This window comes from Ranitomeya variabilis, chromosome 4 (genome assembly GCF_051348905.1).
Source record: "Ranitomeya variabilis isolate aRanVar5 chromosome 4, aRanVar5.hap1, whole genome shotgun sequence".
Classification (NCBI taxonomy): domain Eukaryota; kingdom Metazoa; phylum Chordata; class Amphibia; order Anura; family Dendrobatidae; genus Ranitomeya; species Ranitomeya variabilis.
The window spans coordinates 429,382,949-429,410,123 of NC_135235.1; the positions used below are offsets into that span (position 1 = coordinate 429,382,949).

Here is a 27,175-nt window from a genome sequence, read left to right on the forward strand (position 1 = left end):
GTTCAGTGGCGTAACTTGAAACTCATAGGCCCCCTATGCGAAAGCTCCGATGGGGCCCCCACATATTTTAAATCTTTAATAGCAATAGTCTTTTTATATAGGCCAAAGGGAATTTTAGGGCCCCCTAGGCTCCAGGGCCCGGGTACGATTGCAACCCTTGCACCTGTTGTAGTTACGCCCCTGTTTGGGTTAATAACCTTATTTTGTCGCATTCAAGTAGAAAATAGGTGCAAAATTGTCTTTTAATAAGTGCATAGATCCATACTCCCTATAATGACTATTGATCTGCATGCTATGAGTGCAGGTGGAGCAGAGGTATCATAGTGTGTGCACAGTCACTTTGTATATAGCAGTCACAGTGAGAGCGCAGTGCATACCAGCTTCTGTATTCCTCTCCTGTGACTGATATTTTAAAGAGAGCTGCTCCAATTCATGATCATCACATACCACAGCTCCTGGCCAGGGAAGATGGTATAAGTCGCTTATGATCAATGAGTATACAGTCATGACGACACAGTTGTTTGCAGCTGCTGCTTTTTGAAGTAACATTTCCCTGCCAGAGGTAGCACATTTCCTTGTCTGTTTTATCACAGGAGTAATCACACCTCCAGCCCTTTGAGCTCATCATAAATCAAGTCAGTGACATAGGAGCTCCAGCAACCGCTGAGCTTATATGCCACTGACGTGATTTATGATGAGCCCAGAGGGCTGGAGACATGGCAGAATCACTCAATCCTGTGTTAAACAGGGAGGAAAATGTGTTCTGTTACATCAGGCTGGGAAAAGTGTTAAATCAGAAAGCAAACAGCTTTCAGCCTCTGCTGTGTTGCATCTGTGTACTCAGTTATCATAAGTGACATGCTGTCTTTTCAGCCAGGAGCTGTTAGCATAAACTGGAGCAACTGTGCATGGTCAGACACAGTCATTACACAGTACATACTGTAGCAGGAGACATTGATAAAATTGTCCCAGCTTAGGAATATTTGTTTTAACACATTCAATTGCTGGACATATTTTTATTCCAAGATCTATTAATTAAAATATACGTTGTTCGTGTGACAACCCCTTTATTCATCTCATCATTGAGATATTGATCTTGTTTCACCAACAGGTTAATTTGCTATTACCATCATATATCATCCATATGAGACAGTATAAAAATAAAAATATGTTAATAACATAAAAAATATGAATCCATATCTCAGTATTTCCGACTCCATTACCTAATTTGCTTAAAATTTACTGCTTGGTGCATACTACTTTGTGGTAGTCTAAAGTTGATAGATGTGACTAATAAAATCACCTTTTTACTGTATTTAAGTGCCAGGTCATTATTAGATCTCTCAAAGCACACAATAAGGTATTTTAAGCCTTGGTATAATATATTTTATATAGTAAACTGTGTCATGCTGTACAATTATAGCAATAAAGGGTGTACCAACATGTCCTGATCATGGTAGGGATCAGATATTGACAAATTGCATGGTTATGGCAAATGGTACTGGGTACTAGATGCACATCCAGAATTAGAAGTGGCTGTGTGTCGCCAGCTGGTTGACATCTGCACACCAGACATGGCTAGTTCTATTTTTGTCTGCCTTTGAAATGCAATACTGTCAACTCTATCATTTATTAATGGGGAAGAAGAATTCTTACATGTATATTACCTGTTCTTAAAGAGGACATATCACTTACCATAAGTATGGAGGTTTTTTTTTAACTTGGTCTAGATGCTGCTGTTCCCCTCAGTCTGAAATTTACTTTTTTTATTTTTGTTCCTGTACGTACCTCTGCATTCCTGAAATATGCCAACCTCTTCCTTTTTTTCGCCTTCTGTATAAATCTACTTTTTAGTTAAGTGGGTGTGATCCATTATTTCACCTTGTGGGCTTCAATTTGAGAAGCACTCCACGACTATATATACACATACAGTGGGGAAAAAAAGTATTTAGTCAGCCACCAATTGTGCAAGTTCTCCCTCTTAAAAAGATGAACGAAGCCTGTAATGGACATCATAGGTAGACCACAACTATGAGAGTCAAAATGAGAAAACAAATCCATAAAATCACCTTGTCTGATTTGGCAAGATTTATTTGCATATTATGGTGGAAAATAAGTATTTGGTCACCTAAAAACATTTAAGATTTCTGGCTCACACAGACCTGTAACTTCTTCTTTAAGAGGCTCCTCTGTCTTCCATTGTAGTAATGGCACCTGTTTGAACTTGTTATCAGTATAAAAGACACCTGTCCACAACCTCAAACAGTCACACTCCAAACTCCACTATGGTGAAGACCAAAGAGCTGTCGAAGGACACCAGAAACAAAATTGTAGCCCTGCATCAGTCTGGGAAGACTGAATCTGCAATAGGCAAGCAGCTTGGTGTGATGAAATCACCTGTGGGAGCAATAATAAGAAAATGGAAGACATACAAGACTACTGATAATCTCCCTCGATATGGGGTTCCACCCAAGATCTCACCCCGTGGGGTCAAAATGATCAGAAGAACGGTGAGCAATAATCCCAGAACCACACGGGGGGGCCTAGTGAATAACCTGCATAGAGCTGGGACCACTGTAACAAAGGCTACTATCAGTAACTACGCCGCCAGGGACTCAGATCCTGCAATGCCAGACGTGTCCCCCTACTTAAGCCAGTACATGTCTGGTCCCATCTGAAGTTTGCTAGAGAGCATTTGGATTATCCAGAAGAGTATTGGGAGAATGTCATGTGGTCTGATGAAACCAAAGTAGAACTGTATGGTAGAAACAAAACTCGTCGTGTTTGGAGGAGACAGAATGCTGAGTTTCATCCAAAGAACACCATACCTACTGTGAAGCATGGAGATGGCAACATCATGCTTTGGGACTGTTTCTCTGCAAAGGGACCAGGACGTCTGATCCGTGTACATGAAAGAATGAATGATGAATAGGGCCATGTATTGTGACATTTTGAGTGCAAACCTCCTTCTATCAGCAAGTGCATTGAAGATGAAACGTGGATGGGTCTTTCAGCAGGATAATGATCCCAAGCACACTGCCAGGACAACGAAGGAATGGCTTTGCAAGAAGCATATGAAGGTCCTGGAGTGGCCTAGCCAGTCTCGAGATCTCAACCCCATAGAAAACCTTTGGAGGAAGTTGAAAGTCCGTGTTGCTCAGCGACAGGCCCAAAACATCACTGCTCTAGAGGAGATCTGCTTGGAGGAATGGGCCAAGATACCACCAGCAGTGTGTGCCAAACTTGTGAAGACTTACAGAAAACATTTGACCTCTGTCATTGCCAACAAAGGATATATAACAAAATATTGAGATTAACTTTTGTTAATGACCAAATACTTATTTTTCACCATAATTTGAAAAATAAATCTTTCCAAATCGGACGAGGTGATTTTCTGGATTTGTTTTCTCAATTTTGACTCTCATAGTTGTGGTCTACTTATGACTTCAATTACAGGCCTCTTTCATCGTTTTAAGTGGGAGAACTTGCACAATTGGTGGCTCACTAAATACTTTTTCCCCACTGTAAACTACAAAAAGTAAAAGAGAGGGCAATATCTCTGGAGAGAGGCAGAGGCACAGAAAAAAATGCCTCCAGATTCAGGAAAATAGCGACATTTACAACAGGTAAGGATAATAAAGGCTAGAAATAAGTCTTCTTTAATGTGAACTAATTGCTAACTACAGGCCACTTTCTACTATAAAAGCTGTCGAACTTCTACAATGGCATTATCTACACAGACCCATGGAATGCCCCCTCATGTGCTTGCAAATACTGCACAACTATATTATTAACCCCTTCCCGACCTTTGACGCCACGTAGGCGTCATGAAAACCCGTGCCAATCCGACCCATGACGCCTATGTGGCGTCATGGAAAGATCGCATCCCTGCAGATCGGGTGAAAGGGTTAACTCTATTTTCACCGGATCTGCAGAGACAGGGGGAGTGGTACTTCAGCCCAGGGGGGGTGGCTTCACCCCCCCTTGGCTACGATCGCTCTGATTGGCTGTTGAAAGTGAAACAGCCAATCAGAGCGATTTGTAATATTTCACCTATGAAAATGGTGAAATATTACAATCCAGCCATGGCCGATGCTGCAATAGCATCTGCCATGGCTGGAGACCCCGATCTGCCCCCCCTCCACCGATCGCCCCCCCAGTCGTTCTTTCTGCCCCGATCTCCTGTCCGCTCCCCTCCTCCCTCCTGTCCGCTCCCCCGGTCCTCTTGTCCGCTCCCCCGGTCCTCCGATCCCCCCCCCCCGTGTTCCGATCCCACCCCCCCATACTTACCTAGCTTCGATGTCCCTCCCGGTGTCCGGCCGTCTTCTCCATGGGCGCCGCCATCTTGGAAAATGGCGGGCGCATGCGCAGTGCGCCCGCCGAATCTGCCAGCCGGCAGATTCATTACAAGTACATTTTGATCGCTGTGGTAGGTTCTATCGCAGCAATCAAAATAAAAAAATAATAAATAAACCCCCCCCCCTTTATCACCCCCATAGGTAGGGACAGTAATAAAATAAAGAAAATATTTTTTTTTCTTTTTCCACTAGGGTTAGGGTTAGAACTAGGGTTAGAACTAGGGGTAGGGTTAGGGTTAGGGGTAGGGTTAGGGTTACGGGTAGGGTTAGGGTTAGGGGTAGGTTTATGGCATGTGCACACAGTGCGGATTTGGCTGCGGATCCGCAGCGGATCGGCCGCGGATCCGCAGCGGATCCGCAGCGGATCGGCCGCGGATCCGCAGCGGATCGGTCGCGGATTCGCAGCGGATCGGCCGCGGATCTGCAGCGGATCCGCAGCGGATCCGCAGCGGATTGGCCGCTGCGAATTCGAAGCAGTTTTCCATCAGGTTTACAGTACCATGTACACCTATGGAAAACCAAATCCGCTGTGCCCATGGTGCGGAAAATTCCGTGCAGAAACGCTGCGTTGTATTTTCCGCAGCATGTCAATTCTTTGTGCGGATTCCGCAGCGTTTTACACCTGTTCCTCAATAGGAATCCACAGGTGAAATCTGCACAAAAAAACACTGGAAATCTGCTGTAAATCCGCAGGTAAAACGCAGTGCCTTTTACCTGCAGATTTTTCAAAAATCGTGCGGAAAAATCTCACACGAATCCGCAACGTGGGCACATAGCCTTAGGGTTAGGGTTGGAATTAGAGTTAGGGTTGGAATTAGGGCTAGGGTTTGAAATAGGGTTAAGATTAGGCTTGTGGTTAGGGTTACGGATAGGGTTAGGGGTGTGTTGGGGTTACAGTTGTGGTTAGGGTTGGGATTAGGGTTACGGTTGGGATTAGGGTTAGGATTAGGGTTAGGGTTGGAATTAGGGTTATGGGTGTGTTGCGGTTAGGGTTGTGGTTAGGGGTGTGTTGGGGTTAGGGTTGTGATTAGGGTTATGGCTACAGTTGGGATTAGGATTAGGGGTGTGTTGGGGTTAGTGTTGAAGTTAGAATTGAGGGGTTTCCACTGTTTAGGCACATCAGGGGTCTCCAAACGCAACATGGCGCCACCATTGATTCCAGCCAATCTTGCGTTCAAAAAGTCAAATGGTGCTCCCGCCCTTCCAAGCCCCGACGTGCGCCCAAACAGTGGTTTACCCCCACGATTGGGGTACCAGCGTACTCAGGACAAACTGGGCAACAACTGTTGGGGTCCAATTTCTCCTGTTACCCTTGCAAAAATAAAAAATTACTTGCTAAAACATAATTTTTGAGGAAAGAACAATTATTTTTTATTTTCACGGCTCTGCGTTATAAACTTCTGTGAAGCACTGGGGGGTTGAAAGTGCTCACCACACATCTAGATAAGTTCCTTCGGGGGTCTAGTTTCCAAAATGGGGTCACTTGTGGGGGTTTCTACTGTTTAGGCACATCAGGGGCTCTGCAAATGCAATGTGACGCCCGCAGACCATTCCATCAAAGTCTGCATTTCAAATGTCACTACTTCCCTTCCGAGCCCTGACGTGTGCCCAAACAGTGGTTTACCCCCACATATGGAGTATCAGCGTACTCACAACAAACTGGGCAAGAAATATTGGGGTCCAAATTCTCCTGTTACCCTTGTGAAAATAAAAAATTGCTTGCTAAAACATCTTTTTTGAGGAAAGAAAAATGATTTTTTATTTTCACGGCTCTGCGTTGTAAACTTCTGTGAAGCACTTGGGGGTTGAACGTGCTCACCACACATCTAGATAAGTTCCTTGGGGGGTCTAGTTTCCAAAATGGGGTCACTTGTGGGGGTTTCTACTGTTTAGGCACATCAGAGGCTCTGCAAATGCAATGTGATGCCCGCAGACCATTCCATCAAAGTCTGCATTTCAAATGTCACTACTTCCCTTCCGAGCCCTGACGTGTGCCCAAACAGTGGTTTACCCCCACATATGGAGTATCAGCGTACTCACAACAAACTGGGCAAGAAATATTGGGGTCCAAATTCTCCTGTTACCCTTGTGAAAATAAAAAATTGCTTGCTAAAACATCTTTTTTGAGGAAAGAAAAATGATTTTTTATTTTCACGGCTCTGCGTTGTAAACTTCTGTGAAGCACTTGGGGGTTGAACGTGCTCACCACACATCTAGATAAGTTCCTTGGGGGGTCTAGTTTCCAAAATGTGGTCACTTGTGGGGGGTTTCTACTGTTTAGGCATATCAGGGGCTCTGCAAACGTAACATGATGCCCGCAGACCATTCCATCAAAGTCTGCATTCCAAAACGTCACTACTTCCCTTCCGAGCCCCGGCATGTGCCCAAACAGTGGTTTACCCCCACATATGGGGTATCAGCGTACTCAGGAGAAACTGGAAAACAACTTTTGGGGTCCAATTTCTCCTGTTACTCTTGCAAAAATTAAAAATTCTGGGCTAAAAAAATATTTTTGAGGAAAGGAAACACATTTATTATTTTCACGGCTCTGCGTTATAAACTTCTGTGAAGCACTTGGGGGTTCAAAGTGCTCACTACACATCTAGATAAGTTCCCTTGGGGGTCTAGTTTCCAAAATGGAGTCACTTGTGGCGAGTTCCTACTGTTTAGGCACATCAGGAGCTCTGCAAACGCAACCTGATGCCCGCAGAGCATTCCATCAAAGTCTACATTTCAAAACGTCACTACTTCCCTTCCGAACCCCGACGTGTGCCAAAACAGTGGTTTACCCCCACATATGGGGTATCAGCGTACTCAGGAGAAACTGGACAACAACTTTTGGGGTCCAATTTCTCCTGTTACTATTGCAAAAATAAAAAATTCTGGGCTAAAAAAATATTTTTGAGGAAAGGAAACACATTTTTTATTTTCACAGCTCTGCGTTATAAACTTCTGTGAAGCACTTGGGGGTTCAAAGTGCTCACTACACATCTAGATAAGTTCCCTTGGGAGTCTAGTTTCCAAAATAGAGTCACTTGTGGAGAGTTCCTACTGTTTAGGCACATCAGGGGCTCTGCAAACGCAACCTGACGCCCGCAGAGCATTCCATCAAAGTCTGCATTTCAAAACGTCACTACTTCCCTTCCGAACCCCGACGTGTGCCAAAACAATGGTTTACCCCCACATATGGGGTATCAGCGTACTCAGGAGAAACTGGACAACAACTTTTGGGGTCTAATTTCTCCTGTTACCCTTGGGAAAATAAAAAATTGTGGGCTAAAAAATCATTTTTGAGAAAAGAAAAATTATTTTTTATTTTCATGGCTCTGCGTTATAGGAGGGGGACATCGTGGTGCCTGTCTGACATTCACATCGAATTGGTATGTTTTATCTCCCATGTCGATCCATCCATACTTCTTCCTTATACCTCCACTACTGGACTATATTATATGTATGTGAATAGTTGGTGGATGGACTTCATGTGGGCCCTTATCTTTATTACTTGGATTACGGGTGCCGCTCTGTTCCCCCTGTATGCAGCTACGGCTTATGGGCCGGTTTTAACCCTTTACTGTTACTGTTTGATCTGTCTCATTTGTTGCATTTCTAATAAAGTTGTTATTTTTCTACTTTGGGACTTGTACATCATTCTTTTGTGGTAATGTTTAAACTTCTGTGAAGCACTTGGGGGTTCAAAGTGCTCACCACACATCTAGATTAGTTCCTTGGGAGGTCTAGTTTCCAAAATGGGGTCACTTGTGGGGGAGCTCCAATGTTTAGGCACACAGGGGCTCTCCAAACGCGACATGGTGTCCGCTAATGATTGGAGCTAATTTTCCATTCAAAAAGCCAAATGGTGTGCCTTCCCTTCCGAGCCCTGCCGTGCGCCCAAACAGTGGTTTACCCCCACATATGGGGTATCATCGTACTCAGGACAAACTGGACAACAACATTTGGGGTCCAATTTCTCCTATTACCCTTGGGAAAATAAAAAATTCTGGGCTAAAAATCATTTTTGAGGAAAGAAAAATTATTTTTTTATTTTCACGGCTCTGCGTTATAAACTTCTGTGAAGCACCTGGGGGTTATAAGTGCTCACTATGCATCTAGATAAGTTCCTTGGGGGGTCTAGTTTCCAAAATGGGGTCACTTGTAGGGGAGCTCCAATGTTTAGGCACACAGGGGCTCTCCAAACGCGACATGGTGTCCGCTAACGATTGGAGCTAATTTTCCATTCAAAAAGTCAAATGGCACGCCTCCCCTTCCGAGCCTTGCCGTGCACCCAAACAGTGGTTTACCCCCACATATGAGGTATCGGCATACTCAGGAGAAATTGCCCAACAAATTTTAGGATCCATTTTATCCTGTTGCCCATGTGAAAATGAAAGAATTGAGGCTAAAAGAAATTTTGTGTGAAAAAAAACTACTTTTTCATTTTTGCGGATCAATTTGTGAAGCACCTGGGGGTTTAAAGTGTTCACTATGCCTCTAGATGAGTTCCTTGGGGGGTCTAGTTTCCAAAATGGGGTCACTTGTGGAGGAGCTCCAATGTTTAGGCACACAGGGGCTTTCCAAACGCGACATGGTGTCCGCTAACGATGGAGATAATTTTTCATTCAAAAAGTCAAATGGCGCTCCTTCCCTTCCGAGCCTTACCATGTGCCCAAACAGTGGTTTACCCCCACATGTGAGGTATTGGTGTACTCAGGAGAAATTGCCCAACAAAATTTAGGATCCATTTTATCCTGTTGCCCATGTGAAAATGAAAAAATTGAGGCTAAAATAATTTTTTTGTGAAAAAAAAGTACTTTTTCATTTTTACGGATCAATTTGTGAAGCACCTGGGGGTTTAAAGTGCTCACTATGCTTCTAGATAAGTTCCTTGGGGGGTCTAGTTTCCAAAATGGGGTCACTTGTGGGGGAGCTCCAATGTTTAGGCACACGGGGGCTCTCCAAACGCGACATGGTGTCCGCTAAAGATTGGAGCCAATTTTTCATTCAAAAAGTCAAATGGCGCTCCTTCCCTTCCGAGCCCTGCCGTGCGCCCAAACAGTGGTTTACCCCCACATATGAGGTATCAGCGTACTCAGGACAAATTGGACAACAACGTCCGTGGTCCAGTTTCTCCTTTTACCCTTGGGAAAATAAAAAAATTGTTGCTAAAAGATCATTTTTGTGACTAAAAAGTTAAATGTTCATTTTTTACTTCCATGTTGCTTCTGCTGCTGTGAAACACCTGAAGGGTTAATAAACTTCTTGAATGTGGTTTTGAGCACCTTGAGGGGTGCAGTTTTTAGAATGGTGTCACTTTTGGGTATTTTCAGCCATATAGAACCCTCAAAATGACTTCAAATGTGAGGTGGTCCCTAAAAAAAATGGTTTTGTAAATTTTGTTGTAAAAATGAGAAATCACTGGTCAAATTTTAACCCTTATAACGTCCTAGCAAAAAAAAAAATTGTTTCCAAAATTGTGCTGATGTAAAGTAGACATGTGGGAAACGTTATTTATTAACTATTTTGTGTCACATAACTCTCTGGTTTAACAGAATAAAAATTCAAAATGTGAAAATTGCGAAATTTTCAAAATTTTCGCCAAATTTCCGTTTTTTTCACAAATAAACTCAGAAATTATCGACCTAAATTTACCACTAACATGAAGCCCAATATGTCACGAAAAAACATTCTCAGAATCGCTAGGATCCGTTGACGCGTTCCTGAGTTATTACCTCATAAAGGGACACTGGTCAGAATTGCAAAAAACAGCAAGGTCATTAAGGCCAAAATAGGCTGGGTCATGAAGGGGTTAATGTGGTTGTCCAGGTAGAAAACTAAATCTTTAGATGTGGTTAAAGAAGAAAAATATACAATTTACTCATATACACTATGCTTTCATTAAAGCAACACTCCACGAGTTTTTTATTTTATTTTATTGTCTGCTATAACCTATACATTAAAATGTGTTAATATACAACATTTGAAGGCATCCATACTGATACAGAATCTCTATGAACTGCGGAAAAGAGATTTTCCAACATGATGACAAATGGGGGCTGATTTCTGGAGGAGCTAGATACAAGTGAAAGGTTCATAGTCACAAATAGTTGGCTGCCTCTGTAGTAAGACCACTAACAGAACAAGGTACTTACCACTTTATTTGCTCTCTATAAAATGTCCTTTTGATTGATATATGTATTGATTTTTATTGCAGGTCCTGTGTTTGTGGTGCAGTGGTTATTTGATGAGGCCCAACTGACGGTGGACAATGTCCATTTGAGTGGGCAGCCAGTACAGGAAAACCAATGGAACTATATTCAGAACTTGGGTCGTGAACTGCGCAACACCTTGAAGGATGTGGGGTACATATCCAAAAGTATCTTGACTTCTGCTGTGACCGCTCTGCATGGCTTCGGCGGCATTCACTGACTGTGTCCTTTATTCTTGTAGGGCCAGCTTTGCTCCTGCTTGTCTGTCTCATGAAGTCATCACAAGGAAGTAAGTTTCATAACCTTCTTCTCCCTGGTCTTCAGGGAAAATGTCATCTTTCAACTGGAAATTTAGCATAGACTGATCTGCATGCCAGCAGGCAACCATGACATTCCTATAACAATTCAATGTAGTAAACATTTCCAACATTTTAGGTGAAAAAGCCAAACTTTGTGCAAGGCCAAATGCAAACATTCAATATTTGGTGAGTTTTTTACCCCAGTATTTATAAGGCAAATCCAGGAGTGGGTGATAAATGCAGAAGGGGTGCAAATGTTTCTATTATGCTTTTGCTCTGACCATTCCACTCCTGGTTTTGGCTTACAAATACAGGGCTAAAAAACTCACCAAATACTCAATGTGTGCACATGGCCTAAGGCCAGAGTCACACTAAACGTATGAAAAAATCGGTCTAAGTTTCCCTATCGAAAGTCGCACGAGTGTAATGCAAGTGTCATGCGAGTAAAATCCGATTTTTCACACCTAGCATCCGATTTACATCTGAATGCAGTGCGATTGCAATCCGATTGCAATGCGATTTTAACATGAACTTTTACATAGAGCAATTCTCTGTCATTTATACATCGTTTTCAAAGGAAATATTTGTCAAAACTCACACACACATATATATATATTTATATATATATATATATATATATATATATATATATATATATATATATATATATATATATATATATACTGTGTATATATTTATATTTATATATGTATATTAGATAGATAGAATAAAAGCCGAAAATTCATGTACCGCGTACAGTAAAATCACAGAGTGGCAGGTTAGAATAGAATAGATAGAATAGATAGTAGATATCTAGATAGTAGATAGATAGATAGTATGTATAGAATACATACAGCTCTGGCAAAAATTAAGAGACCACCATATCAAAACCCCGTCATGGGCAGCCCAATATCCAGAAGTACTCAACTCTTACGCCCCGGCACATTACATGAATGTGGGGGTCCGTGCTGAGTGTGTGGACTTGTGCTGTGGGCGCGCTATGCCCTTGCAGGCTGCCTGTAACCAATGACTTTGGATGGTCAGGGCCAGATGTTGGACAGTTCAATGAGGGAGACCACTATTCAAAAATAAACTGTTTACTAAACAATAATTTGGCGGGATTATATACAGTAGATAACAGGTACACAACTTGATGAATATTTCCTTCACAATATGTAGCAGTTTCTCTATCTTTACCGTTACCAAAGAACTGAGGCAAGCTTCCAGGGCTGCAGAGCGGAGATGAAAAAGATCCCACTCCAACGAGCACTTTATCGCATTCAAACAGTCCCTCACTACTTTCAACACCACACTCGCCACAGCTAAACAAACCTACTTCTCATCTCTCATATCCTCCCTGTCGCACAACCCTAAACAGTTATTCCACACCTTCAACTCTCTCCTCCGTCCCCCAGCACCTCCTCCCTCCCCACTCATCTCAGCTGAAGACTTTGCCTCATTTTTCAAGCAGAAGATTGAGAACATCAGAGACAGTTTTAGTCGACAACCCCCAGAGCCCTTCCTCCCAACTAACCTGCCCTCTACCTCCAAAACCAACTTCTCCACTATTACAGAAGATCGACTCTCCACTCTACTCTCAAGATCGCATCTCACCACTTGTGCACTTGACCCGATCCCTTCCCACTTCATCCTAAACCTCGCCACAGTCTTCATCCCAACTCTAACCCATCTCTTCAACCTATCACTAACAACCGGTGTTTTCCCCTCAAACTTTAAACATGCCTCAATCACACCTATCCTCAAAAAGCCCTCACTTGACCCATCCTCTGTATCTAACTATCGCCCTATATCACTTCTCCCCTATGCCTCAAAACTACTGGAACAACACGTCCATCTTGAACTGTCCTCCCATCTATCTTCCTGCTCCCTTTTCGACCACTTACAATCAGGCTTCCGGTCACACCACTCCACTGAAACTGCCCTAACTAAGGTCACCAATGACCTATTAACCGCCAAGAGCAAGCGACACTACTCTATCCTCCTCCTCCTGGACCTGTCCTCTGCCTTTGACACAGTGGACCATTCCCTATTACTACAGACCCTCTCATCCCTTGGCATCACAGACTTGGCCCTATCCTGGATCTCGTCATACCTAACTGACCGAACATTCAGCGTCTCCCATTCACACACCACCTCCTCACCTCGCCCCCTATCTGTCGGAGTCCCGCAAGGTTCAGTTCAAGGGCCCCTGCTCTTCTCCATTTACACTTTTGGCCTGGGACAGCTCATAGAATCTCACGGTTTTCAGTATCATCTCTATGCTTATTACACACAGATCTACATCTCTGGACCAGATATCACCACCCTACTAACCAGAATCCCTCAATGTCTATCCGCTATTTCATCCTTCTTCTCCGCTAGATTTCTAAAACTTAACATTAACATGGACAAAACAGAATTCATTGTCTTTCCCCCATCTCACGCGATCCCCCCAATGAACCTATCCATTACAGTAAAAGGCTACCCACTCTCCCCAGTCCCACAAGTTCGCTGTCTCGGGGTAATCCTTGACACTGATCTCTCCCTCAAACCGCATATCCAAGCCCTTTCCACTTCCTGCCGCCTTCAACTCAAAAATATTTCACGGATCTGTACATTCCTAAACCAAGAATCTGCAAAAACCCTAGTCCATGCCCTCATCATCTCCCGCCTGGACTACTGTAACATCCTGCTCTGTGGCCTCCCCTCAAACACTCTTGCACCCCTCCAATCTATTCTAAACTCTGCTGCCCGACTAATCCACCTGTCCCCCTGCTGTTCCCCGGCCTCTCCCCTCTGTCAATCCCTTCACTGGCTCCCCATTACCCAGAGACTCCAGTACAAAAGCCTAACCATGACATACAAAGCCATCCACGACCTGTCTCCTCCATACATCTGTGACCTCGTCTCCCGGTACTTTCCTGCACGCAACCTCCGATCCTCACAAGATCTCCTTCTCTACTCCCCTCTTATCTCCTCTTCCCACAATCGCATACAAGATTTCTCTCGCGCATCACCCCTACTCTGGAACTCTCTACCACAACATATCAGACTCTCACCTACCATCGAAACCTTCAAAAAGAACCTGAAGACCTACCTCTTCCGGCAAGCCTACAACCTGTAGGAATCACCGATCGACCAAACCACTGCACGACCAGCTCTATCCTTACCTACTGTATCCTCACCCATCCCTTGTAGATTGTGAGCCCTCGCGGGCAGGGGCCTCTCTTCTCCTGTACCAGTTGTGACTTGTATTGTTCAAGATTATTGTACCTGTTTTTATTATATATACCCCTCCTCACATGTAAAGCGCCATGGAATAAAAGGCGCTATAATAAATAATAATAATAATAATACTCTCTACTTCACGACAGCCCAGCTCAGTACTACAATCCAGTTAGCAAGCGTCCTAGTCCTATTCTCAGCCTGTGGTTCTGTGTCTTCTTTCCCCTGTAAGGGAACTACAGCTCTGGCAAAAATTGAGAGACCACCACATCAAAACCCTTTCATGGGTAGCCAAATCTGCAGACCTGAACCCCATTGAAAACCTCTGGAATGTAATCAAGAGGATGATGGATAGTCACAAGCCATCAAACAAAGAAGAACTGCTTAAATTTTTGCGCCACAAGCAGTGTGAAAGACTGGTGGAAAGCATGCCAAGATGCATGAAAGCTGTGATTAAAAGTCATGAATATTCCACAAAATATTGATTCCTGAACTCTTCCTGAGTTAAAACATTAGTATTGTTGTTTCTAAATGATTATGAGCTTGTTTTCTTTGCATTATTTTAGGTGTGAAAGCACTGGGTTTTTTTAAATTTGACCATTTCTCCTTTTCAGAAAAAAATACAAAATTTATTGCTTGGAAATTCGGAGACATGTCAGAAGTTTATAGAATAAAAGAACAATTTACATTTTACTCAAAAGTATACCTATAATGAGAAAAATCAGAAAAACTAAACATTTTGCAGTGGTCTCTTAATTTTTGCCATGGTTGTAGATATACAGATGTCAGTGACACACATATATTTATATGTATATATATTACATAGATAGATAAAAAGCCGGCAATTCAGCAGCCGCGTAGTGTAAAATCACAGCAGGAGCCGACAGGATAGAATAGATGGATTACATACAGTAAATACAAAGAGAATAGGTAGATATATAGATGTCAGTGACAAATACAATTAGTACAGTGTGTGTGCAGCTAACTGTACATGTTTTTAACAGCTAAAAGATTACTTATCTGAAAAAAATGGCGTGGGCTCCCTCGTACTTTCGTTAACCAGCAGAGGGAAAGCTGACACCTGGGGGCTGATGTTTATAGCTTGGGAAGGGGGTAATACCCAGGGAGCTACCCAAGCTATTAATATCAGCTTGCAACTGTATACTTAGTTTTTACGGGCTATTAAAATGGGGGACCCTAAAAAAAATTACATAAGGTCACCCGATAATTAATAACCAGCAAAGGCTATGCAGACAGCTGTGGGCTAATATTAATAGCCTATCAAGGGGACCCTAAAAAAATGACATAGGGTCCACCCGATAATTAATAACCAGCAAAGGCTATACAGACAGCTGTGGGCTGATATTAATAGCCTATCACGGGGTCATGAATACTGCCCCCAGGCTAAAAGCATGAGCTCTCAGCCACCCCAGAATAGGCACATCTCTAGGATGTGCTAATCTGGCACTTAGCCTCTCTCTTCCCACTTGACCTGTAGTGGAGGCAAGTGGGGTGATAGTTGGAGGGTTGATGTCACCTTTGTATTATGAGGTGACATCAAGCCCAGAGGTTAGCAACGGAGAGGCGACAATAAGACGCCCCCATTACTAACCCCATAGTCACATTGTATGAAAACACGGACACCCGGAATAAAATCCTTTAATTGAAAGAATGACACAGACTCCATTAAAAAATCTTAATTAAACCATACTTACGATCTCGCCCATTCCACCGATGCCCTTGTCATCTGCAAAAGAGTAAAAAAAACACAAAAAATAATATTCCTCACCTTTCCGCAAAGATGCTGCTAATCCATTTGTCCCATGACTAGTCTAGCTCTGCTACATCTAGATGGCAGCCTGCATGGTTGCATGATGCGACCATAAAGCCTGTCATCAAGCAGAGACACTGAGCACCATGGGCTCAGTGTCTCCCTGTGAACTCCTATTCCCTGTTTGAGGGCACCGCAAGCAGGAGTACTTTCACATACATTATTAGTTATATATATTCTTCCCTTATCATACTACCAGTTTATATTTGGGCCCACAACTTTAATGGGAGTCTGTCAGCAGGATCCCCACCTCCCCAAAACTATTTATATGCACCATAGATCTTTCAAAAATAACTCAAGCAATACTTTACATGGCCAGTCTGTTACTTAGAAATAAGTGTTTTAATTGATATGCAAATGAGGTTGAAAAACTAAGATCTGAAGCCTATGTCACTCCAGCTCTATTCCCCGCCCTGCATCACCTCCTCTTGCTTGACCAAGAAAAAGAAAAAGAGGTATGCAAAAGAACAGGGATCACCTCAGAATAATAATAAATATATTTTATTAATCATGCCTACCCCAACCAACCATAGTGCATATGAAATATACACAATCCTGTATTTAGAAGTACACTGCTACAAGGTATTAAAAACCTCAATCCACTATAATGGGAAGGACTAATCCAACCTACTTACAAGTATGTTACAAAGTGCTGCCAGCACAATATGTAAAGAGAAATAAATAAAGAACCCATTTAATTATTAGTGTAAATACCTATTTGTGCAAATGCTGCAATCAAATGGGAAGCAAAAGCAATAAAGCACTAAGATAGAACTTTGCAGGTCAGACAAAGCTGCATGTTCCAAAGTCAGTGGACAAAGATAGTACTACATATGTCAATAGAGGAATTTAGTAGTCCATAGTTGTGCAATGAATGATATCTAAACCCCTGCATGTCCATGGGTAGTTGGAAAGGGGCCAGACCCAACGTGTATCACCAAACTAGTGTGGCTTCCTCAGTGGAAAAATGTCTACTAGAAAGATCTGCACGCATGTGTATAAATATAGAAAATCATAAAATAATTTTTATCAGTTAGTTTCCAGCAGTCAGGTGCACCCACTGACGACTTCATTGCTTGATTTCAAGCAGTAGAGAGGCTGTCAGTCAAGCAGTAGGAGGCGGTGCAGGGAGAGGAATAGAGCTGGAGTGACAAAGGTTCAGCCCTACCATAGCAATTTGCATATCAATTCTAATGCTAATTTCTCAGCAGTGGAGGAACGAACTGGTCATGTAAAGGCAATGCTAGACTTTGAAAGGGCTACATGCATATATAGATAGTTTTGCGGGTGGAATCCTGCTGACAGATTCCCTTTAATCACTGCTCTCCTGCAATGTGGTCTATGCCCGGATTCCCTGAATACATGGGTTCCATTCTAACGGTTCATGCGCAATAACATGAAAAGTATAACAACATATAAAAGGTGAAGAAAACTCAGCACTTCAAATGTATACTGCATTTTTTGAAAAGTAAATACGACATTTCAAATTGCACAGAAGATAGCAGTATCAAGAAGTCAGAAGGACAGGGAAGGGTTGCGGAGCGGCGTTGGAAGAAAGCACACTCGCAAGATGACTTCACTGTATTCAAACAAGCAACACTCGCTTTTAAATCTGCTCTCACCTCTGCTAAACAGGCCTACTTCACAACCCTCGTATCTTCCCTATCCTACAACCCCAAACAGTTATTCAAAACCTTTAACTCCCTCCTCCGCCCCCCACTGCCCCCTCCAACCTCCCTCATCTCTGCTGAGGACTTTGCCACACACTTTCAAAATAAGATCAACCAGACAAGGCAAGTCTTTATTGTTCAACCACCACAACCCCTTTGTATACCAGACCAATACCCAAACCCCATAACCTCCCTATCCAACATCACTGAAGGGGGGCTTAATTGTCTCCTCTCCAAATCGCACCTCACCACCTGTGCGCTCGACCCCATCCCATCCCACCTCCTCCCCAACCTCACCACCACACTTATCCCATCCCTAACCCACCTCTTCAACCTATCACTAACTTCTGGCACCTTCCCCTCTGCGTTTAAACATGCCACAATCACGCCTATCCTTAAAAAGCCAACCCTCGATCCAACTGCTATGTCCAGCTATCGCCCAATATCGCTGCTCCCATTCGCTTCCAAACTCCTGGAGCAGCACGTCCATGCTGAACTCTCCTCCCACTTCTCATCTAACTTGTTGTTCGACAATCTACAATCTGGTTTCCGCCCCCATCACTCAACTGAGACTGCCCTGACCAAAATCACTAACGACCTACTTACCGCCAAAGCTACTGGACAATACTCTGTACTCCTCTGTTATAGCTGGACCTGGTGGTTAGGAGCACCGGGAATGACCTGATAGTCAAAACTGCAAAATAGAGCGAGCTCTGGGAAGTGGGAGCTCTGCTGACCGCAGCCCTAATCTATTATCACACACACTAGAATTAGCCGTGGATCGTACCTGACTCTGCCTAGACGACTCTTCACAGCCTGAGAGGTAACTTCCCCTAAAGAGAAATATAGCCTCACCTTGCCTCAGAGAAATTCCCCAAAGGAAAAGAGCAGCCCCCCACATATATTGACTGTGAGTTAAGAGGAAGGCACAAACATAGGAATGAGACAGGTTTCAGCAAAGGAGGCCCGACTTACTAAATAGACAGAAGATAGATAAAGGGATCTTTGCGGTCAGCACAAAAACTACAAAAAGCCACGCAGAGTGAGCAAGAAACCCCCCGCGCCGACTCACGGTGCGGTAGGTGCCACTCTGCAACCCAGAGCTTCCAGCTAGTGAGACAATATCATGATAGCCAGCTGGACAAAACTTAGCAGGTACTCAGAAATATATTCAGCACACAAATGAACAACAAATGAGCTTAACAGGGACTTAGCTTCTGCTGAAGTAGACAGGTCATCAGGAGATCCAAGTGAGATCTGAACCAGTACAGATACATTGACAACTGGCATCAGGTAACGATATGAGCAGAGTTAAATAGAGGAACCAGCCCAGTCTTAAATGATGCAGCTGAGGAAGCCACCTCCAGACCAGCAGCTCCACTTTCAGCCACCAGAGGGAACCCACGGACAGAACTCACAGAAATACAATTCCTGACCACAGGAGGGAGTTCCAGAACAGAGTTCACAACACTCCTCCTTCTAGACCTGTCCTCTGCTTTCGACACAGTTGACCACTGCCTCCTACTACAGATCCTCTCCTCCTTTGACATCAAAGACCTCGCCCTATCCTGGATCGCCTCGTACCTTTCCAACCGCACATTCAGCGTCTCCCACTCCCACACTACCTCCTCATCCCACCCTCTCTCTGTTGGAGTCCCCCAAGGCTCTGTTCTAGGACCCCTACTCTTCTGAATCTATACTCTTGGCTTGGGACAACTCATAAAGTCCCATGGATTCCAGTACCACCTCTATGCTGATGACACTCAGATCTACCTCTCTGGCTCAGATGTCACCGCTCTGCTGTCCAGAATCCCAGAGTGCCTATCAGCCATATCCTCCTTCTTCTCCTCTCGCTTCCTCAAACTCAATGTGGACAAATCTGAACTCATCATCTTTCCTCCATCCCACAAATCTTCCCTACCTGACCTATCTATCGCAATCAATGACATCATGCTTTCCCCCATACCCGAAGTCCGCTGCCTCGGAGTAACCTTCGACTCTGCCCTGTCCTTCAAACCGCACATCCAAGCTCTTTCCACCACCTGTCGCCTCCAGCTCAAAAATATCTCCAGAATCCGTCCTTTCCTCAACCCTCAATCTACTAAAATGCTTGTGCATGCCCTCATCATCTCCCGCCTTGACTACTGCAACATCCTTTTCTGTGGCCTCCCTACTAACACCCTTGCCCCTCTCCAGTCCATCCTTAACTCTGCTGCCCGACTATTCCATCTCTTTCTTCGCTACTCCTCTGCTTCCCCCCTCTGCAAAGCTCTTCACTGGCTCCCATTCCCTCAGCGTATCCAGTTCAAATTACTAATACTGACCTACAAAGCCATCCATAACCTGTCTCCTCCATATATCTCTGAACTAATCTCCCGATATCTTCCCTCACGTAATCTCCGGTCCTCCCAAGACCTCCTTCTCTCCTCCACACTTATTCGCTCCTCATCCAATCGCCTCCAAGACTTCTCCAGAATATCTCCCATCCTCTGGAACTCTCTGCCCCAACACGTCCGACTATCAACCACAGTCGGATCCTTCAGACGGAACCTGAAAACTCATCTCTTCAGGAAAGCCTACAGCCTGCACTGACACCGCTGCCGCCTCATCACTATCGAAGCTACCGCCTCACCAACACCGGAGCTCCTGCAACCCCCAACCTACTGTCTCCTTCCCCATAATCCTGTAGAATGTAAGCCCGCAAGGGCAGGGTCCTCGCCCCTCTGTATCAGTCCGTTATTGTTAGTTTGTTTACTGTAAGTGATATCTGTAACTTGTATGTAACCCCTTCTCATGTACAGCACCATGGAATCAATGGTGCTATATAAATAAATAATAATAATAATAATAATAAGGACAGCTCAGTGTCTAAGGGGACTCCTCATGATGGCAGTTGCCTTGGAAATGGTGCTGTCTTTCCAACTTCTCATTGGCACTGCTATCTACTACTCAAGACATGCTTCTCATGAAGGTCTGAGGGTCTGGACCAAAATGTTACACCTATATTTAGATTGCCTACAAATTAAAGAATGTTCTATTCCAAACACATCATTAGAGTGTCAAGTATTCCTCACTGATTGGATTAAGGAGTGATTTCCTACATGTGCACGCAACCATGAGAACTTCCAAGTACCTTGTCTACTATAAGCAACATATGAAATGGGAGAGTGCAAATTAATACTCCATCTAGTAGTACACTTTGTAAATACTTTACACTGTTCCCGTCCTTTAGTAAAAAAAAAAAACTTGGTATATAAAAATATTGTATTGTAAAAATAATATATACTGATGAGGAAAAAATATATTTTAGATTTTTATATTTTGCATTGTGGTTAGGAAATACGGTAAGTATTTTGTCAGTGGCTACTTCTATGGTGCTGGGTAGATGACCTATCTGACATCTTTGGTGCCTGGTGCCGCTTATTATAGGGAAAGTATTTCCTACAGTCCTGCTCATCGTTATTGGCACCCATGAAGTTTAAGTGGAATATCTGCTGAAAAAAATGAATGAAGTGAAACAGTTTTTTTGTATAGGGCACTCATGTTAAATACACAAGAGCAAATGATAAACAATAATTTTAACCCCTTCACGCCGCTGCCCTTTTTCGTTTTTGCGCTTTTGTTTTTCGCTCCCCTCCTTCCCAGAGCCATAACTTTTTTATTTTTCCATCAATATGGCCATGTGAGGGCTTATTTTTTGTGGGACAAGTTGTACTTTTGAACGACACCATTGGTTTTACCATGACTTGTACTAGAAAGCGGGAAAAAAATTCCAAGTGTTGTGAAATTGCAAAAAAAGTGCAATCTCACACTTGTTTTTTGTTTGGCTTTCTTTCTAGGTTCACTAAATGCTAAACTTACCTGATATCATGATTCTCCAGGTCATTCCGAGTTCATAGACACCAAACATGTCTACGTTATTTTTTATCTAAGTGGTAAAAAAAAATTCAAAACTGTGCTTAAAAAAAAAAAAAAAAAAAAAAGCGCCATTTTCCGATACCGGTAGCGTCTCCATTTTTCGTGATCTGGGGTCGGTTGAGGGCTTATTTTTTGCGTGCCGAGCTGACACTTTTAATGATACCACCTTTGTGCAGATACGTCCTTTTGATCGCCCGTTATTGCATTTTAATGCAATGACACGGCCACCAAAAAAAACGTAATTCTGGCGTTTCAAATTTTTTTTCTCTACGCCGTTTAGCGATCAGGTTAATGCTTTTTTTATTGATAGATCGGGCGCTTCTGAACGCGGCGATACCAAATATGTGTAGGTTTGATATTTTTTTTATTGTTTTATTTTGGATGGGGCGAAAGGGGGGTGATTTAAACTTTTATATTTTTTTTATTTTTTTCATATTTTTAAAAACATTTTTTTTTACTTTTGCCATGCTTCAATAGCCTCCATGGGAGGATAGAAGCTGGCACAACTAGATCGGCTCAGCTACATAGCAGCGATCATCACATCACATTTTGATTCGACTGTGGTAATTCACAAATGAGAATCACCTGTTATTAATTGTCGGTACCCATGTGACCTGAACTAGTCAATGAATGATGACTTCAGTATTTTAAAAGCCCACATGGTAAGCCCTGCTCCTTTGTCACAATAGTGAAGACAAATGAGCTGTCTGAGAACATCAGAACTGCTATTATTAACAAACACAAGACTTCCAAAGGGTATATTGCCATCTCTAAAGACCTTGGTATCCCAGTTTCAACAGTGTGCAATGTTAGTTTGCCAAGCATGGAACCGTCAAGACCCTCCCTGGATGTGGGGGAAAGAGGTAAATTGTCAAGAAATCTCTTCCAAGGTTGGTGTGAATGCTGGAAAAAACACCACGTCAAACATCCAAAAACAAGAAAGGCCAATGTGGAACAGTCTGGGGTTTATGGTTTCAACAAGTATCTTATGCTGCACACTAAACCAAGCAGAGGTCTATGGCCTAAGGCCAAGGAATAAACCATTGCTGAAGAAACGACATAAAAAGGAACGACTGATCATTGCCGAAGAGTACCTTGACAAATCACAATCCTTCAGGGAAATTGTTCTGTGGACAGATGAAACAAAAATAGAGCTTTTTGGCAATGCAAAGCAACAGTTTGTTTATAGATGGCACAATGAAGCTTATAAGGAAAAGACCATCTTTCCAACCGTCATTCATGGTGGAGGATCCACAATGCTATTGGGTTGCTTTGCTGCTTCTGGTACTGAAGGCCAGTAATCATGAAATCAGATAATTATCAAGAGATTTTAGAGCGAAATGTCCTACCCAGTGTAAGAAAACTTGTTTGAGTCGAAGATCATGGGTCCTCCAGCAAGACAATGGCCAAAAGAACACATTCAAAAGTACACAGGAATGGCTGAAAAAGAAAAAATGTCCATCAGTGACTCCTGACTTCAATCCCATTGAAAAATGTTGGGGTGAACTGAAATCTGCAATTGGGAAAAAGAACCCTGCAAACATTCAAAAGCTTGAACAAACTGCAAAGTAAGAGTGGGAGAAACGTATGGAGGCTGTCATCAATGCCAAAGGGTGTGCAACCAATTATTAATTAGGGGTGCCATTATTGCTGCACATGCTGTTTATTTTGTTTCTTCTTTCAAATAGCAACATGTAAGTTAAAAAACAATGCTTTATTGTTATTACTTTGGATCACTAATTAAAAAAATCCTGAGAATATATCTTTAACCCTTTCGCGACATGCGCCGTACATGTACTGCGCATGTCGGGTCCCCTGCTTTGATGTGCGCTCCGGCGGTGAGCGCACATCAAAGTCGCGACATGTCAGCTGTTTTGTACAGCTGACATGTGCGCGCAATAGCGGCGGGTGAAATCGCTATTCACCCGCCGCTATTAACCTGTTAAATGCCGCTGTCAAACGCAGACAGCGGCATTTAACTACCGCATCCGGCCGTGCGGCCGGAAATGACGTCATCGCCGACCCCCGTCACATGATCGGGGGTCGGCGATGCATCAGGAAGGTAACCATAGAGGTCCTTGAGACCTCTATGGTTACTGATCACTGGTAGCTGTGAGCGCCCCCCTGTGGTCGGCGCTCACAGCACACCTGCATTTGAGCTACATAACAGCGATCTGATGATCGCTGTTATGTAGCAGAGCCGATCAGGCTGTGCCTGCTTCTAGCCTCCCATGGAGGCTATTGAAGCATGGCAAAAGTGAAAAAAAAAAGTTTTTAAAAATGTGAAAAAAATATTAAAAATATAAAAGTTTAAATCACCCCCCTTTCGCCCCATCCTAAATAAAACAATAATAAAAAAAAACAACCTACACATATTTGGTATCGCCGCGTTCAGAATCGCCCAATCTATCAATTAAAAAAAAGCATTAACCTGATCGCTAAAGAGCGTAGCGAGAAAAAAATCCGAAACGCCAGAATTACGTTTTTTGTTCGCCGCGACATTGCGTTAAAATGCAATAATGGGCGATCAAAAGAACGCACCTGCGCCGAAATTAGATCATTAAAAACATCAGCTCGGCACGCAAACAATAAGCCCTCACCCGACCCCAGATCACGAAAAATGGAGACGCTACGAGTATCGGAAAACGGCACTTTTTTTTTTTTTTTAAGCAAAGTTTGGAATTTTTTTTCACCACTTGGATAAAAAATAACCTAGTCATGTTAGGTGTCTATGAACTCGTAATGACCTAGAGAATCATAATGGCAGGTTAGTTTTAGCATTTAGTGAACCTAGCAAAAAAGCCAAACAAAAAACAAGTGTGGGATTGCACTTTTTTTGCAATTTCACCGTACTTGGAATTTTTTTCCCGTTTTCTAGTACACGACATGGTAAAACCAATGATGTCGTTCAAAAGTACAACTCGTCCCGCAAAAAATAAGCCCTCACATGGCCATATTGACGGAAAAATAAAAAAGTTATGGCTCTGGGAAGGAGGGGAGCGAAAAACGAAAACACAAAAACGAAAAAGGGCCGCGGCATGAAGGGGTTAATACATTTCCATTTATTTCTGAAGATATTGTAAAGTCTATGAAAAAAATGAAGGACTGCTAATAATGGTGAGCAGCACTGTAAACCCACCCATAGGCAGTAAGTCACATCTTTCTTGTCCAACAATTAAAGAGGTATTATGATTCTGGGCGCATGAAGCTTATTGTGTAATATTGACCTCTACTTTACATGTGTATGATTTTGCTTCCACTTACATTATAAACATTTTTTTTCTGTAGTCACTGGACAGAAGTTCAAGTTCGTGGGACATCTCTACCCCGTGCACTTCATTGTTGGGATCGCAGTCTACAGGAAACTAACAAGAACAGCAAGACCCCCTTAAAGGGATGCCCCTTCCACTTAATGGACAGCTGCCCATGGCCACAGTGTAACCCAACTTGCCCCTCAATTAGAGACCATTTCACAGGGCAAGAGATGAGCGTGGTCCAGTTTCTCATGCATCTTGGCTTTGATGTTCAAAAGATGGCAAGCCAACAAGGAATGGAGCCAAGTAAACTGCTGGGTGTGCTTAGTAGTTAGTTACAAGCAAGCTCCGTGTGAGAGGCTGGAGGCCTGATATTTATGGGAAGGGTCTATTTAGGTGTAACTCACCTGACGATGATGAAGTGAGTAACATACTTAAGAGGGCAAAAGAAAGTAAATTGACCAGTTATTGTGAGATGATCACCACTTAGGAGGCTTTGGTAAGTGTAGCTTTAGAGCAGAGTCACAATCCAACTATAAAGGAAGTGTCTGACCTCCATAGATGCCACAGCAACGTGGGGACATCAATCCAATGTGCCCTTCTCTATAGTGACTCTTTAATCTGAGACCTATAGAAAATAATTTTTAGATATTTTTGTAAGATACTATTTTTTTGTTATAAAACTAAGCAAACAAACCTCATTTCTGGGGGAGCCATGTTATTTATTGGAGTTTGTAAATCCTATTTATGAATGAGGGCAGGAGAGCTGCCCTATGTACAGTTGTAAATAGTACCTGCATGTTCTGTATCATGGAAATTGTTCCCTCAATAATAAATAATTCAAAATAAGTTTCTATCCTGAATGACTGAGTAGTTATTCATTTTCTTTGCATGTTTGCCAAATGTTGTTACAATCTCTAGTGCCATCTAAGCATCTGTCTGTGCTCAGTATATGTTTAATCTGCTTTTATGTAGCTTGTCGTCACCAGGACTCACGCTAAGGACCTTTAGTATGGGTGGCAAAAACACTAAGGGCTCATTCTGATGTCCATACAAATCAGTCCGAGATTGGACCACAATACACAGACTGGCCACGGCTCTCCCAACTCGAGTATGATAGCCTCATAGAAATATGGGAAGCTGTCATGCTCTGGTTAGGAGACCCGCGGGCCGTCCGCACATTGGCGCTCCATACTTGGAACGATTTGTACAGACATCTTCATGAGCCCTTACAATGAGCCACAGGCTATACTTTTATGTATGAGAGAATTTTCTCTGCCTAAAATAGTAAATAGAATTTTTACTGCCTAACTAGTATTCTTCTTTACATATCCATTATGCTGGTATATACAGATATGTCTCTTTCTGCAGTAATTTTTTTTAGAAAAAGAAAAACTGAAAAATCTGAATAAGATTTTGTTCTATAAAGTTATTAAAATACTATACATTTCTGTAATACTTTTTTAATGTCACAAATCAGTAAATAACATAGACATGATTGGTATCCCCTTAATTGTGATGGACGACCCAAGCATTAGCCATTATTTATGGTAATTAATAAATTAGGTAAGTAAAAATGGTGTAATTGTTTTTTCTCCCTGTAATTGCAGAGGGTAAATGATTGGCACAATTTATACAGGTAACCAACAGACAATCGGTCATAAATGACCAGCACTTTATACAACCTGGTGGTAAGAGGAGAACAACTCAGGTTGACTGTGTTGTTCTCCTCACACCCTCAGGTTGTATAAAGTGCTGGTCATTTATGTCTGTGCTATTACCATGATGATATCCTTCCTTCTGATGCCCATTGTAATAAGTCCTTAGTGATAAGCGAACGTGTTCAGATAAGGTGTTACCCGAGCATGCTTGAGAACTAACCAAGTAACTTCGGCGTGCTGGAATAATGTTAGAGTCACCGCTCCTGCATGTCTCACAGCTGTTCAAAAGCTGAAACACATGCATGGATTACTAGTTTGTAAGGCAATCCCTGCATGTGTTGCAGCTGTCGAACAGCCGCGAGACCTGCTGCCGCAGGGACTTTAACATATTATTCCAGCACGCTGAAGACACTCGGTTACCATCCGAGCATGCTCAGATAACACCTTATCCGAGCACGTTCGTTCATCACTAATTGTCACCCTCTTATTTTTAATGTCTTCCTATGTTTTTATTGTGTTTATTGTCCTCTAACAAAATTGTTTTTTTATATTTGTCTTAACCCCTTTGCGACCGCCAATAAGCATTGAAAAGGGGGCTGCTAAGGGTAGCTAAGGGTCTCGGCTACCAGGGTTAGCTGAGAACACTGATGGAACAAATGATCTATAGGTCTATATTTATGCCAAAATACCAAATTTATTAATACAATTACAACAAAAATGACAAAGCAAGTGAGGGATTAATCACAAGGGAATGTA

General features: G+C 42.8%; 1 protein-coding gene across 5 annotated transcripts in view; it reads left to right on the top strand.

Annotated features, from left to right (window-relative positions):
- The window catches only part of NOTUM (notum, palmitoleoyl-protein carboxylesterase), a 197,913-nt gene extending 172,128 nt beyond the window's left edge, over positions 1-25,785 (top strand). For 3 of the 5 annotated variants that reach the window (XM_077251416.1, XM_077251414.1, XM_077251415.1), the window contains exons 10-12: positions 10,567-10,714; positions 10,803-10,850; positions 24,793-25,784. In XM_077251416.1, coding sequence (XP_077107531.1) covers positions 10,567-10,714; positions 10,803-10,850; positions 24,793-25,093 — 497 coding nt within the window. In that variant the 3' untranslated portion in view covers positions 25,094-25,784. Of the gene's footprint in view, positions 1-10,566; positions 10,715-10,802; positions 10,851-24,792 lie in introns of all 5 variants that reach the window. The other 2 variants (XM_077251413.1, XM_077251412.1) reach the window with 2 other exon arrangements.
- Positions 25,786-27,175: the final 1,390 nt, after the last annotated feature.